This window comes from Liolophura sinensis, chromosome 4, assembly GCF_032854445.1.
Source record: "Liolophura sinensis isolate JHLJ2023 chromosome 4, CUHK_Ljap_v2, whole genome shotgun sequence".
Classification (NCBI taxonomy): domain Eukaryota; kingdom Metazoa; phylum Mollusca; class Polyplacophora; order Chitonida; family Chitonidae; genus Liolophura; species Liolophura sinensis.
The window spans coordinates 8579005-8594564 of NC_088298.1; the positions used below are offsets into that span (position 1 = coordinate 8579005).

General features: G+C 39.4%; 1 protein-coding gene across 1 annotated transcript; it reads left to right on the top strand.

Moving 5' to 3' along the window:
* The first annotated feature begins 3794 nt into the window (after positions 1–3794).
* On the top strand, positions 3795–12197 carry LOC135464778 (D-serine dehydratase-like). The gene is given in 12 exon segments (XM_064742323.1): positions 3795–3859; positions 4564–4728; positions 4731–4746; positions 5138–5210; positions 5212–5276; positions 5898–5989; positions 5992–6039; positions 6648–6828; positions 8928–9049; positions 9260–9458; positions 10085–10190; positions 11024–12197. Coding segments are annotated over 11 exon segments (1134 nt in total). The 5' UTR covers positions 3795–3859; positions 4564–4586; the 3' UTR covers positions 11114–12197.
* Positions 12198–15560: the final 3363 nt, after the last annotated feature.

The window sequence follows — 15560 nt, forward strand, 5'->3', positions numbered from 1 at the left end:
TTGCACTTAAAGATTTGTATCAGCTGAAGCGAGAACGCTGGACTAGGGTTACACATTAATGAACACTTTAATACAGCAACTGAGTCTTTCACTGATTTGGGGTTTTACGCCGTACTCAAGAATATTTCACTTACACGAGGGCGGCCAGTATTATCGTGGGAAACCCACGACCATCTGCAAGCCGATGACACTCCTTCTCACGAACGCCCGTAGAGGCAATTGAGTCTCAACGGAGAAACCGGCCAAGGGATAGGCTACTTAGACGATGAGGAGACATACCAGGACTGGATGACCCACGGACCGTTATCTATTGCTCCAGACCGTCTTGGGAGTTTAACAATTCATGTGACACGGGTTACATGCTCTCGTAGAGGGCATAATTACAAATCCTGGGTGAGTTGTTACACGCTGGTCAGTCCTTCATTATACATGGCCATTACGATCACAGACCTTGACCAGTGGTAGCCATGGCCCACGACTCGGCCTACAGGGACAAAAAAAGAGTGGTAAACTCTCTTATACACTGTATTGATTTATTTATTTATTGAATGACCGATGAGCCTCTCCCCAATGCGGTCGAGTTCAAGTCCAGCCCATGCTGGCTTCCTCTCCGGCATGGTCCTCTGCGGACGGTCGTGGGTTTCAAATAAATAAATAAATAAATTTATAAAAAATTAAAATACATTTATAAATTTATTTTCTGATTGGTGTTTTAAGTCGTATACTCAATAATATTTCACTTATGCGACGGCGGCCGGCATTATGATGGGAGAATATCGAACAGAGCCTGGAGGAACACCACGATACTGTCTAAGCTGCCCAGGTACAGCCGAAAAGGAAGCCAAGCTGCCCAGGTACAGCCGAAAAGGAAGCCAGCATGAGAGGCCCGTGGTCCAATGAGCCTCTCTCGCAGGCTAACCAGCTCAGCTACGGAGGCTGTATCCACACTGTATTAGCAAACGATATGTACCCCAATAACAATTTTTACAGCTATTAAGTGTGTGTACATATACTGTGCCTTCTTGTGCCATCTAGGGCGTCCATGCCGCCGTAGTGCTGCTCACACTGATGGATCAAGGTGAAGACACCAGTCACGACGTCGCACGCAGTCACATTATACTGACACCTGTCCTGTTTCATTCCTCTAATCCCTCTCAGTGCTCAGCGCCAAGAAAGTCAGCAACAAGCACCATTTGGTCTTTGGTATGAAAAGTCTTTGATATGACTCGACCTGGGTTTGATCCAGGGTCGCCCGACTTCGCACATGCGTATGTGTACACATATGTAGTGTACGATACATGCTGGCTTTTATGTGCAGATTATGAAGGTGACTTTTATTACGGCCCACCCAGGATATATAGGCTACTAATCTGTTTTATCTAAGATCTTTGCTGTTGATATTGGTACCAGGTCAGTATTCCTTCCTGCTTTAATCCCTACAGTCTGCTTGTACAGCATATGACGTGCGATTAGATGCACCAAATTATCCACGCATGCACACATAGGTACGTGTATAGGGGCCGGATCTGCGCTGAGAAGAGAAACTTTTCCAGCAACGGTATAATTTTTATGTACTCAGTTCGAGAGGTGAGCTATTACTCTATGTCTCAGTTGACAGAACACGTGCACAAGTTGCGGGTTCAAAACTGGCTTTAGACAAGGAATTTGTACATTTTCCTGCTTTCACTTTTTGTTGGACTTTAGTGACAATAAACGTTCAACGACACTCGCGTGGCCCTTGGTGCAGTCTATAGCGTGCACTGAATTCCAGTTGTCTTCCACCAGTACTGTCTGGATATATGTGTATGTATGTCATGTAGTTCGTCAGTAACTTGGCAGCAGTCGCTGGTTTAATTCGGGCCGTCCGGTTTCCTCAGTTGACCACAGTCCTTTTGAAACTGGGAAATTCTTAAGTATTTCAACAATGGTTGTATTTGAGCAACAATAAAATAAACTACAGCTGCATGCAGTATTACGGCTTCCAAGCAGTCTGATGGAATAGTTTCCATACTCTGCTTCATTATACTGAGAAGCTTGCGACAGGACAATGTAACAGAATGTTTGTAACGCTCCAGTTCGAAAAATCGTGGACAGTTACAATAGACAGAAATTATCCATTTACTTTATACAAGCATAGGATAAAATATATGTGCTTAAATTTCTATTTCTAAAACAGAGTGATGTGATTTAAACAGTTCTAACGAGAAAACTGTTAGCCGTAGGTCTACATGCATGTAGCTGAAATGTTCACATACTGCGTAAAGTGTATACCATACACTACAATTTTTAAATTTCTGGTTTTATCGTTTCGATTTACAGGCCATTGAAATTACGTAGGCCTACATTCCCCCCTCCCCCCCCCCCCCCATCAAATTAGTTTTTTTCAATATGTCTCAAAATGTTACGAAAATTAAGACCAAAAAAAAAACAAAAGTTGTGCGTCTACTTTCCTAGCTTTATAAATACAGATGTCAAAGTTTGACATCGATTTATTTATTTATGTGTTGGATTAGTGTTTTAGGTCTATTCAGGAATATTTCATTTAGGCCTATACATGACGGCGACCGGCATTAAGGTGATAGGGGGACGCCCACGGCCATCCGCAGATCGCACTTTGACAACGATGTCACCATTATAGGCTACACACATAGGCCGAGTGAGAGAGTGAGTGCTTGGGGTTTAACGTCGTACTTAACAATTTTTCAGTCATGTGACAACGAAGGAATCCTTAGAGTGCATGTAATGTGCCTCCTTGTTGCGGAGTGGATTTCCATCGCTCTTTTATCTTGTGTTGCTTCACTGAGACACCTTACCAAAGGCAAAGAAGCTGCCCCTCTCGAGCCATTATAATGATACGAGTCAACCAGTCGTTGCACTATCCCCTCCATGCTGAACGCCAAGCGAGGGAAATTACAACTGCCCTCTTTTAATGTCTTAAGTGTGGCTCGACCAAGGATACACACATAGGGGCTGTATGGCCTAGGTACGCTGTAAGCTACTATCGATTCACCTCTAGACACAACTTTATGTCTTTGTTCAGTAAAAATACATGACCCATTCCCTGATTACTTGATGTTTTGGAACGGTACGTACCAAATAAGGAAACCTGAAGGCATCTTAAATTTTCCCGCACATCACCGCTCGCCACAAAGGCCTATGCTTACATACCATGGTTCGGCAGAAAATTAACGGAATATTTTTCTTTGTTTTTTTTTTTTGAACTGGCTACGTACCCAGCCGCTTTACATTTATGAAGCAGATTCTACTTATATCTGGAGCCGTTTGGTGAATTAACATTTCTTTCAGGTAAGATGATCCACAACCATTGCTTTGCGAGAGAAATCGCGTCAAGCAGTCTAAGGGGCATAACTCTGAGAATGGTTCGCCGCTGATTGCCCTATTTTGTTTTGGAATTAAGCACCCTTTCTAATGAAGTGCGCATGCAAGTCACCAGGCGCGTAAAGAACGTAGTGTTGTAGTTTCATAAAGGGTGATATCCTGAGTAGGCCTACATGCTGTGCGTCGTTGTTGTGGACAGGTAAGCCTGTACGTGTTGTGATGGTGTTAATAATAGGCCTACCTGTACTTTGAATCTGAACAACGTGTGTTTTATCCCAGAAGTGAGTGCTGCGGTCTTCCGGTACATAGGACTGCATGTAGCCTCTAGATTGTTAAATCGCATGTACAGCATTATAAACGTGCATTCGTCAATTCGCCGTGTTTTGAGACCTCAGGGGAATATGACTGTGTTACTGAGTGAGGACTATAAAAATAGAGAATAGAAAAAAAAAAATAGAGAAACTATAAGCCAGGACTACAGTACCGAGTAGGCCTACCGGTCGATGAATTTGCCCTGCAGGTAAAAGGGGGCGTGGCTAGGTGATTGGCTGTTAAGCTTGGGCTGTTCTGACGTAGTAAACATTTGCTGTATATGCTGTATAGAATAGCCATATATATGTTCAGTAAGACACACGAGTATGATTTGATTTACCGGTGCCCAGTACTTATCTCTTTATTTCTAATTTCAGCAATTTCGAATAAATTTTAAGTGTTAATATAAAGCTATAGTGGCATAAGTTGTGAAAATTATCAATGTAAAAAGATGAAATATAATCAGTGCAACTTTTAATTATTTAAAATAAAAAACTTAAACCCAAACATTTATATATATATATATATATATATATATATATATGTATATATATATATATATACCGGCCTACACTAAAACACAGGTAGGCTACATGCAGGCCTATAGACAGCTTATGTACATACAGCATTGCAACAGCGACACGGGGCTACATCACTTACATTTGTATTGTGGTGTATGCCTACTTTAGTTAAAGACCATTATGCTGGCCCCTGTCATATAGGTGAAATATTCTTGTGTACTATTTAAAAAAACTAATCAAATAAATAAATAAAACTTTAGGTAAAGCTATGCTCCAAGTACACATAGGCCTGCATGTACATGTATGTTCTAGTGTTGGCATATACAGTACATTTATGTTCGGGATTTTTCATTTTCTTTATCAAATTTACAGTATGATATCCTTCTTCCAGACATACATCATTTGCTGTTTACGATGGCTGCAGGCAGTGAAGTGGGATTCAAGGTGTGTGACGTTCCCACGCCGAGCTTTCTGGTAGATATTGACAAACTGAAGAGCAATGCTGAGCGTATGATCAGACGCTGTGAGGAGTTTGGAGTGAAGCTCAGGCCACACATGAAACCCATAAGACATTGTAAGACATACTTTTTCTCTACGGCTCGAAATCATCTGAAAAAAAAAAATTAAATTGTATCAATGTAAAGGTGTTGATCATGGCCACGTGGGTTGAGTAGCTTGCCTTTTCGTAACTCCATGTATGGGTCATCCCTTATTTCAGGGTTAAATCCATGCCGTGGGCAGTGAATGTTCACCAGATTTCCCCTGCTTCCGTAATTTTTAGGGGACCCGATGGCTTCGTTAACACGGCAGGCACTTCATTAACAGCCCCCCCCCACCACACCTTCCACCACCCCACCACCCACCCAACCCCCTCACTACAATAAAATTTACCGCCATCACAGAAGGTTTGAGTATGGTATAACATTAAGCAAACAGTAACATGGATAAAATACATAATTTTACAGAGAAGCTGCAGTTCTGATGACAAATGGAACAAAGCGATGCATTGTTGTTTCCACACTCCAAGAAGCAGAATTCTTATGCAGATGATGGCTTTGATGATATTTTGTATGGATGTCTGATTACAGAGAGCAAAATTGAGAGGTAACATTTGGGTCACAGAACATACATTGATACACGTTTTGAAAATATGTCTTAATCCCCTGTACCCTGATATCAGAACCTAAAAAAAGTAAAAATAAGATATAATAAAATAATTACAGCATAGAGACAGATAAAGCCAGAGCATTAAGGATAGTCTGATGGTTGGCAAATGGTCACATGTAACGGGGGAAATACGGCCTCTGATGGCTAAGCAGTAAAATGACATCTGCACAGAAGCTACTATAGCCGTTTTCCCTCTGAGCTGATTGTACATATGTAACAGGGTGAAGTATACATTTATGCAGTATCTAGCTCTGAATGGGAGGGAATTTTCCTTTAGTCTTGTGATGGAAGCCTGGAAACCCAAAAGTTATTGTTTTCGCAAAAAAATTGGGGGGAAATTAATTTAGGTCTGCCTGTCACACTTTGGTTCTATATTGGCATGCAGGCTCATTATGTAACCTCAGATCTCTCTATGTAAATTTGCCGACTAATTAATGTTTTTCAGTTTATGTTTTTATTCATCACCACTTATGATATAGATTCAAATGTATTTCACACAACAGGAGTACCAGTATATTAAACTCAGATAAACGTGTAGGCCTATTTCTCATTTTTCAGGTGCCATAAATTGGCCAATCGTTTGAAAGAATTCCATATACTGCTGGACAGTCTGTATGCTTTGAATCTTCTTAAGAAATCTTCTCTTATTGGAGGGAAGAATGGTCTGTGTATCTGAAGATTGACTGTGGGTATGGAAGAGGTTTGTGTAAACGCATATAGTTTTAGGTGTAGTTTGTATCTCTTAATTCCCCCACTAATTTATTCCGTCAATAGTAATAAATTTGAGATGAAAACGTCAGCAGTGAATTTAGCATGACTCAGCTTTAATGGATTTCCCAATATAGATTTATTACTAATTTTCCGATATAGATTGATTATGTGGTTTCCCCAGTATAGATTGATATATTAGTACATTGTTGAAACACCAAGAATGTGCATGTTTCAGGTGCACCTCAGTGCAACCTGCGGATGGTCGTGGGTTTCCCCCGGGCCTTGCCAGTTTGCTCCCGCCGTAATGCAGGCCGCCATTGTACAAGTGAAATATTCTTGAGTACGGCGTAAAACACCAATCAAATAAATCAAATAAATAAATTTGTGCACATCTTCTCAAGATTGACAGTTTATTAGTGCATGTTGTAACGATGAAATCTTAGCATTGCTCATAGCACGTCATTTACACACTTCTGTCTGGTTTTGCTGGATTTCGCTTCATGTTTCAAGTGCTGATGTAAACCAATATTGTTCCTGGACCTGTTTTTTTGCATCCTACGTGGTATTTGAAGTTTGTTTTTGTAATATTCCATGCAGCTGGCGTAGACTGGGACTCAGAAGACAGCGTCAAACTGGCCAAAGCAATAGCCACGTCAGAAAATGTGAATCTGCATGGACTTTACACCCATTGTGGGAATTCCTATGGTGCCCGGTCTGAAGACGCTCTTCGGAAAGTGGAGGTAGAAACGACAGAGCGGCTCATTTTCTTGAGAGACAGGTAATTTAATGGACATGTCTGCCTGTTTACCAAGTTGATCTTCTTACAAATTGAGGGATTAGAAGATTAGAAACAAGAGCTCAAATCCACAACTAGTGAATTTATCTTTTCTCTTTCAGAATTCATGTTTATCTGCTTGTTAATCATAATTGTCATATCTAATATCTTCAGGTCTTTACCTTGTTTAAAAACTAGAGCTCAGTAACTATAATAATGATAATATCTTTAATTATCAAAAGTAACTCGGTCAGTTGACAATGATTTAACAGTTCTTACCGAAGGCCTAAATTCACACACATGTACATATATCGGGTGGGCATAAAAAATGGGGGGGCCTCTGTGGCTCGGTCGGTTAGCGCGCTAGCGGAGCACAATGATCCAGAAGTCTCTCACCAATGCGGTCGCTGTGAGATCAAGTCCAGCTCATGCTGGCTTCCTCTCCGGCCGTACGTGGGAAGGTCTTCCAGCAACCTGCGGATGGTCGTGGGTTTCCCCCGGGCTCTGCCCGGTTTCCTCCCACCATAATGCTGGCCGTCGTCGTATAAGGGAAATATTCTTGAGTACAGCGTAAAACACCAATCAAATCAAATCAAATCAAACATAAAAAATGGGCCGTACTTTGATTTTGCATCGCTCCATTATCCTTTGTTCAAGCCCTTTCAAACTTTAGACATTCAAATGGCATGATTTTGTTAATATACTGACCAATTTTCAAGATCATAGCTTGAGTAGTCTGTACCTGTGTTACACGCATCAGTCAAGTGTCGTGTGGAAAAATTGTCTTTCTCTAGTGTCAGAGAAACACTTCTGCCAGATATGCACAAGTTTTGCTGAATCAAGATGGTTTCTCTGCGGCGGACAAGGAATTGGTCGCCTTTTCAAGTAAATCAAGGTAGAACATCATTTTGAAATATCCAGAGCATGGGTTTTTGACTCTATTTTGATTTTGGTCCCATGAACAGAAATCTTAAAGGATGAAATTGAAATTTGATCTGCATACTTAGGACGTAATGGCTTTTGAGTGTGTAAAGTTCTAGAAGCTGATGTCAGAGGATTTCGGAGATATTGAGTGTCAAAGTACGGCCCATTTTTTTATGCCCATTCGATATATAATGAAACTAATTACATGCACCTTAGTATTAAGTTGCTGTTGTAAATGTCCCAACCAGCAGGTGAGACAGGTTAGTGGGAGATGGCCCATTATTGAACTCTTTCTTCCCTGCCTGTTAGGCTACAGGTTAGTGGGAGATGGCCCCTTATTGAACTCTTTCTACCCTGCCTGTTAGGCTAGAAGCTCCTACACACATGCACAAAGCACAAACCAAGTGATCTAGTGAGAGATGGCAGCTTTCTCTCCGTCCCCTGTTTGGCTTGAATGTTGCACATGCCGTTTGAACAGTGCACTTGTTTTGGATGCAGTGTTATGTCTAGAGGTTTGTCAATGATGGTACATGTACGTAAAAGTGTAGTGGTTTACGTTAGGCTGTACTGTGGGAAGTAGGAGAGCCGCTGCTACTGCCATATTTCAGTGGGAAATCCCCAAGTACAGAATTAAACACTGTACAACTAAATAAGTAGGGTGCCTCCGTGGCAGAGTGATTAGTGTGCTAGCGCAGCACAATAATCCACCCACCATTGCGTTCGCTTCGACTCATGCTGGTTCCCTCAACAAAACACAAGATAAATGAAAGTCTTGTGAGATGAAATAAGTGTCTTTTTTTTTGTTGTTTGAATCCAGAAGTCAAATTTCTGGCAGAAAGGTGTGTGTGGAAAGGTGTGCCAGCAACCTGCAGATGGTTGTGGGATTTCCCCATCACTACCTGGTTTCCTCCCACTTTAATGCTGGCCGTCGTCGTATAATATTCGTGAAATATTCTTGCGAATGGCATAAAACTCCTGTCAAATAAATATATAATAAATATATAAATTGATTTTGTGACAGGTTGAAAGGAGAAGGTATTGAGAATCTGAACTCCTGTCAAATAAATATATAATAAATATATAAATTGATTTGTGACAGGTTGAAAGGAGAAGGTATTGAGAATCTAAACTCCTGTCAAATAAATATATAATAAATATATAAATTGATTTTGTGACAGGTTGAAAGGAGAAGGTATTGAGAATCTAGAGGTGGGGACAGGATCAACTCCATCTTGTAGCCGACCAGTGGAAGAGTTACGGGTCCTGACAGAACTACATCCTGGCAACTACATCTTTTACGGTCAGAGGTTTTATTTAGTTGGTGTAAGTGGTCTTCGAGACCCATGAAAGAAGGGAAAATTCATGAAAATTTCATGAAAAGTCCCAAAAGTCGAACTTGGCTCTTACATTGATTGCTACAATGACTTCGTGTAACAGATGATGTATTTATCAATGGTTAAAATATGACCTAACCTTAAATTATGAGATGTGAAATTTGATTGATTTACAGATTGGATGCAGAGCAGCTTAGGTTCTTGCTCATTGGATGATGTGGCTTGTTGCGTAGCAACCAGGGTCATAGGTCACTACCCTCAGAGAAAACAACTGTTGATTGATGCAGGTTTTTTGGCACTGAGCCATGATGGATTAAGAGATGACTTACCAATGAAAACAGGCTTCACCTTTATCCAGAATCACCCAGAGTTAAAGTGAGTCTTTTTTTTTTGCACAGTTTGAGAAGTTTGTATAGTATCAAGTTGAACTATATTTCAAGATTAAGTTTTGTGTGAAAGTGAATGACAATAGCCTACTGAAATCTAGCAATATAACTGATTCTTTTGTATTAATTTGAACTTAATTGCGATATGCGGAATTAGTTAAAAGTGATGGGAAAAAACTTCTGAAGATACCATACTCAAATCAAGCAAAACATACCTCTAGAAATGGGTCCAAAAAACACTGTAGTGAATGTTCAGCTGCTTTAAGCCTTGGAATATGTTAAAAGTAAATATTATAGGCACAAAGACACACTTTGGTTGAAATTAATTGAATGAAAAGCACTTTTTTGATACCTGACAGAATTTACAATTCTATAGTTATTTTGTTCTGATTGCCAGAAATATTTGACAAACACACAAACAGAAATTGATTTACGTTGGCACTCCACAATGTCGTTATAACTTGTTTAGTTCTACAGTTTAGACCCTGGGATTTACTGGAAATAAATATGTATAGAAGGTCTCACTTGATGAATGCATCAGTCCATCGAACAGTTCAGCTATTGTGTCTACATGTACTTGTACCGACCAGTTAACTGTTGATGACTTGCTTTCAGAGTCACTGGCATGACACAAGAAGTTGGGTATGTCAAAGCTGTGGAGGGAGAGCTGGACTTTGACAGATATCCTGTGGGGTCTCTCCTCTACATCTACCCTTATCATGTGAGTGTATGACCACTGATTGATTGATTGCTGGGATTGATTGCTTCTGATCCATATTTCATAAAGCTTGCATTTTGACTAAGTGTTGTACAATTACTAAAAGAGAAAGTGATATCAAGAAAAAAGGTGAACTACATCACAAGGATTTTAATTTTGTTGTTGTTGTTTTATACATGTATGATGCCAGTTTTTAGCTTATACAGAGGAGGCGAGTATATTATGTGTATAGAAAATTGAAATGATCACAGTAAACCAGTGACCTTTGGCAAGTAACTGGCAGGCTTTTCAAAGTGTGAAACACATGTACATGTATGCTACATGTATATTGGTGAAAGACAGTGAACTTCATGTAAGATGACACCAGACTGAATGTTGCCTCCAAGTTCCCCAAGTATGATGAAAGCAGGGGTCAGTCAGGCCAGTGTCAGCTCATTTAAGATAGTAACCTAAATAAACTATCAATACAGACAACACTGTTGATTATAGACTTTAGTCAAATGTTTTTCTTTAGGCCACACAAATCAAAATTTTTGTTTTAGGAGCTAAAGTTATAACAATTAAAACTGAAAAATCATTTTATTAGTGGACAATTTGGACTAGCTTTCCTAGTAGTTATTCCTTTTAAAACAGGTTTAAACATTATGATCAGGCAAAATATAATGGTTGATTTTCAGTTTTACTTTTATTCCAGTTTTGGATTTTTTAGTGTTGTTTTGTCTGTTAAACACAAAACAGTATTGGTGTCACCTTATAGGCAAAAAAAAAAACACTTTGAACAAAATAATCTTTTTTTAATTTTTGTTTTTTTCTCTTTATGTTGTAACCTTTTTCAGTCATGTGCTACAGCTGCTCTCCACCCTGTGTACTACATCCACTCCGGTGACATGGTGCAAGACGTGTGGAAACCAACCCGTGGATGGTAAATCCAGACAGGGGTAAAACAGGCCCTGATGGTCACTCAAGGACAACAAGTCTAGTCAAACAGCGAGAGGAACGCAAGACAGTGAAATCCCGTCATTCCAGGGTTATCTCCCCTGCACGGCGGAATCACGTAATATTTAGCTGAACTAAATGAACAAATTTCAAACCTTCAGGTGTTGTTGATTTTAGTTTGATTTTATATTATTTCCCAGAAAGGCGTGGACACCATCCTTGTTACATCAGGGATATGTTACTTAACTACCATTTACACAAGAATAATATAGCAGGATTCTATCAGTGGACACCTGATGGATATACTAGTCATTGTTTTAATGTTCAATATGTGCCGCACAACTAAATCAACAGATTTGAAGAAGAGTGATTTTGGTGAAGATACATGCATTATGCAATTCAGGAAAACTGAATAATATATATGTACACGTATGTATGTATCCTTGTGGTTTAAGGTCGTACTTAACAATTTTTCTGTCATATGATGATGAGGAGTCATTAGGTGTGTGTACATACATGTATGCTATGTCTTCTTGTGGCAGGGCGAGTGCTGCCGCCACTGAAGTATCATGCCAAAGACACAAAACATGACACCCCACCCAGTCCCATTTTACTGACACCGGGCCAACCAGTCCTGTTTCCTTGCTCTAGCCTCTCTGTACTGAGCACCTGGCGAGGCAATAAAAAGTACCATTTTTAAAATCTTTGGTATGACCTGATCTGGGTTTGAGCCCAGTCCTCCCAGCTTCAAGGCGGACATTTTAAGCATTAGGCCACCAAAACAGTACAGAAACTGAATGAAAAACTTGTGATAATATATACATGTGGAAAATTCAAAACATTTGAATACATATGTTTGTACGCTTTTTACATCAACCATGTACATGATTTTCGAATACATTGATTACTGTGATATATAAGTGAAAAATTCCTTCACTAATAAACCATTGCACATTATTATGGTCAGTCTAATTCTGTCATTGTAAATTGTATACTTCGTATTTACCATTTTAAATGCCACTGTTATTTTTATGTGGACGTACCAACATGTTTGTTTGCACTGACCAAGAGGTTGATCGAAAAAATGATCCTAAAATCTATGCAGTATTTATTATGTACATTTAGTCAGAAAATAAAGATTTTATATATATATATATATACATCGTGTACATGTATGTAAGAAAAAACCTTCTCAGGTCTCTGCATCTTTGTTAGTATCAGAGCAGCAGTTTCAGACATACACATTGCATATCATAATTTCCTTGTTTCACACAAATTAATTTTCATTTCTCAATATTTCCCCAATAGTTTTGGTTTTTAATGGTGGTTAAAATGGCTTGTCGGTTTATATGTACAGGTACATATAACATCAACCAACAGTTATTTCTCCTGACGGAATCATGAGCTATTTCCCCTGACGGAATCATGAGTTATTTCCCCTGACGGAATCATGTAGTCACTAGGAAACTACATTTCCTTCACCATCATGTACCTGAAGTTTCTCCCGACTCTGATAAATCAGCAATAGCTGGTTTTGAACTGGTGATGTGCCCGCTTGGTCTCAAGCCAGACAGTTTTGGTGAGAACCTCACTTAAATAATTAACTTACAGAGCAAGCAAAGCCAGCCTAGTCTCACTCAAATGTTGTGTGAGCATATTTTATATGTTCACAGTTGATTTTTGTTCATAACAGGAAGCATGTGAAACAGGAGCAGCTTTCCCTTGCTTGCACATGCACTAGCAGTAACTAGTGGGAGTTTCTCTTCTGTTCAGTTGGCAGAGTGCTGGACCTTGGCTGTGGAGAATCGAGTTCAAATCCGGGTGTTACCTATAGAGTAAATCCTTCCACTTTTACCGGTACATTGGTTTTGTGACCGAAAATTTTTTTAAAAAATGGGGGTCTCTGGGCCTGGGATTTTGGGGTGGGAAGGATTAAATTGGGGAGAATGGAATGGAAGCAGCTTTCCAGTTTTTATATTAGCAGTAGCTTGTGGGAATTTCCCTTTGGTTCAGTTGGTAGAACTGCTGATGACCAAGTTCAAATCCTGGTGCAACCCCAAGTAGTAAAATCCTTTAACCATTACACTGGTGCCATGACCAAACAGGTTCCAAGAAGCGTGGGACTTTGGCCTTGTGAACGTGGGTGTGTCTTGGGAGAGGAGGGAAGGATCAAAGTGAGGAGAAGTGAAACAGCTTTCCAGAGTTGATACTAGCAGTAGTTAATGGGAATTTCCCTTTAGCTCAGTTGGTAGAGCGCTGGACTTTGACTGTGGAGATCCAAGTTCAAATCCTGGTGTGATCCTCAGAGCATTAAATCCTTCAGCCCTAAGACACGTACCGAACTGTATCAAGTGTAGTCCTAGAATCACCACCGCTCATATATCAGGCAAATATTTATTTATTTATTCATTTGATTGATTTTAAATAATCCCTTTTTCAAATATTTACAATGGCTTTTTGGGGTATCACACTGCAGCTATAATTTTCTCACCTTTGACACAATTAACCCATCCCTTTCTCACATCCATGTAATGTGTTTCTCAGGTTACACCCGTATCAGTTTGGGTGTTTCTCATAAAACACAATCTCTTTCACCAGGCGATCAAAGTTTTAGGGATACATAATTTTCTCACATGATACTGTAGGCCTATATCCCTGCCTTTTTCATATTCATGTAATATGTATCTCAGGTTTAACACAGTATCAGTTTGGGTTTTTCTGATATAAATACACAACCTCTCTCACCAGGCTATCAAAGTTTTACACCATCTCCCTGTCAGTGGTTTTACACTATGTCGGGTTTCACACTAGACTATTAAAGTTTTACACCCTCTCTGACAGGGGATTTTCACCAGACTATCAAAGTTTTAAACCATCTCTGTATGGGGTTTCACACCATCTCTGTATGGGGTTTCACACCAAACTGTCAAAGTTTTACACCATCTCTGTCAGGGGTTTCACACCATCTTTCTGTCGTCGGTTTCATACTAAACTGTATGTCAGGGGTTCAACACCAGGCTATCACAGTCTTACACCATCTCTTTGTCAGGATAACACACTGTATCACAGGTTTCACTCTATCTCAGGGGTTTCACTCTAAACCATGAATTTCAAATCATCCCTCAACAGTTTCATCCCATCCCTGTCAGGTGTTTCACACTATATTAAGTTTGAAACCATCCCGGTCAGGGATTGCACACCATCTGTCAAGAATTTCACATCATCTGTCAAATGTTTCACCCCATCCCTGTCAGGAGTTTCACAGTGTCAGGGGTTTCACACTGTGTCAGGAGTTTATCTTCTCTCCAGGGTTTCATGCCATATAAAGCGTTTCACTTCTACCATCTCTGTCAGGAGTTTCACGGTGTCAGGGTTTTCACACAGTGTCAGGGGTTTCACACTGTGTCAGGGGTTTATCATCTGTCCAGGGTTTCATACCATATAAAGCATTTCACGTCTACCATCTCTGTCAGGAGTTTCACGGTGTCGGGGTTTTCACACAGTGTCAGGGGTTTCACACTGTGTCAGGGGTTTATCATCTGTCCAGGGTTTCATACCATATAAAGCATTTCACGTCTACCATCTCTGTCGGGGTACATTTCACAACAAATGCAGCAATACAAAAAGTATTTGCTAACTTTTAATAATTAATAATATTTATTCAATTAATTTTTTACATTCTGACATCTCATACCAACATATTTTATAAACTTATAGTTTCACATTTTTCATTTCTCATAACTCTGGTGACACATCCATTTATCCATACATGTACAATGATATCAGCACTATAGCTCTAGGCCAGCCAGTAAGTACATGGAAGCAAATGTAGATGTGTTATTTTTCACATAAAATCATTTTTAAAACTAATAATAAATGCAATATATGCATTCAAATTTTTGAGATTCTTATTTAAAAGTAGCACCTATTACCTATCTCTCTCGGAATAAAATACAGCACTACGTGGTTTTCATAAGCTAAAGCACGATAACATACTGGGTACATTGTAAATTAATATAATATAGGCTTTACTGTAAGTTTTGGGGTCATCAAAATCCATCAGTCCAAATCCCATAAAAATTTTCCTTTCAATTATTATATTTTGGAATAGTCCAAGTACTTAACTTTCTCTAAATGTCAGTCTCGTCTGTGTATGTGTTACTGTTCATGAAGTCGGTAAGAAAGTTCCAAAAAATTTATAAAGCAGGTCTTGCACGATAACACTTTCACACAACAACTATAACGCAAAAATGAGACTGGCATTTACCGAAAGGTAATGATGTGAGCTATTTTTGATGAAGATGGAAAGTTTGATTTGATTCATAGTGAATACAGAATTTTTTACCCCAAAAAATTCTTTTCAAATAATTCCGCAGTTCTGATTTCATAACAAAGAAGTGGCGTCCATTAAAAACGTCAAATTATCCAGTTTCCCGC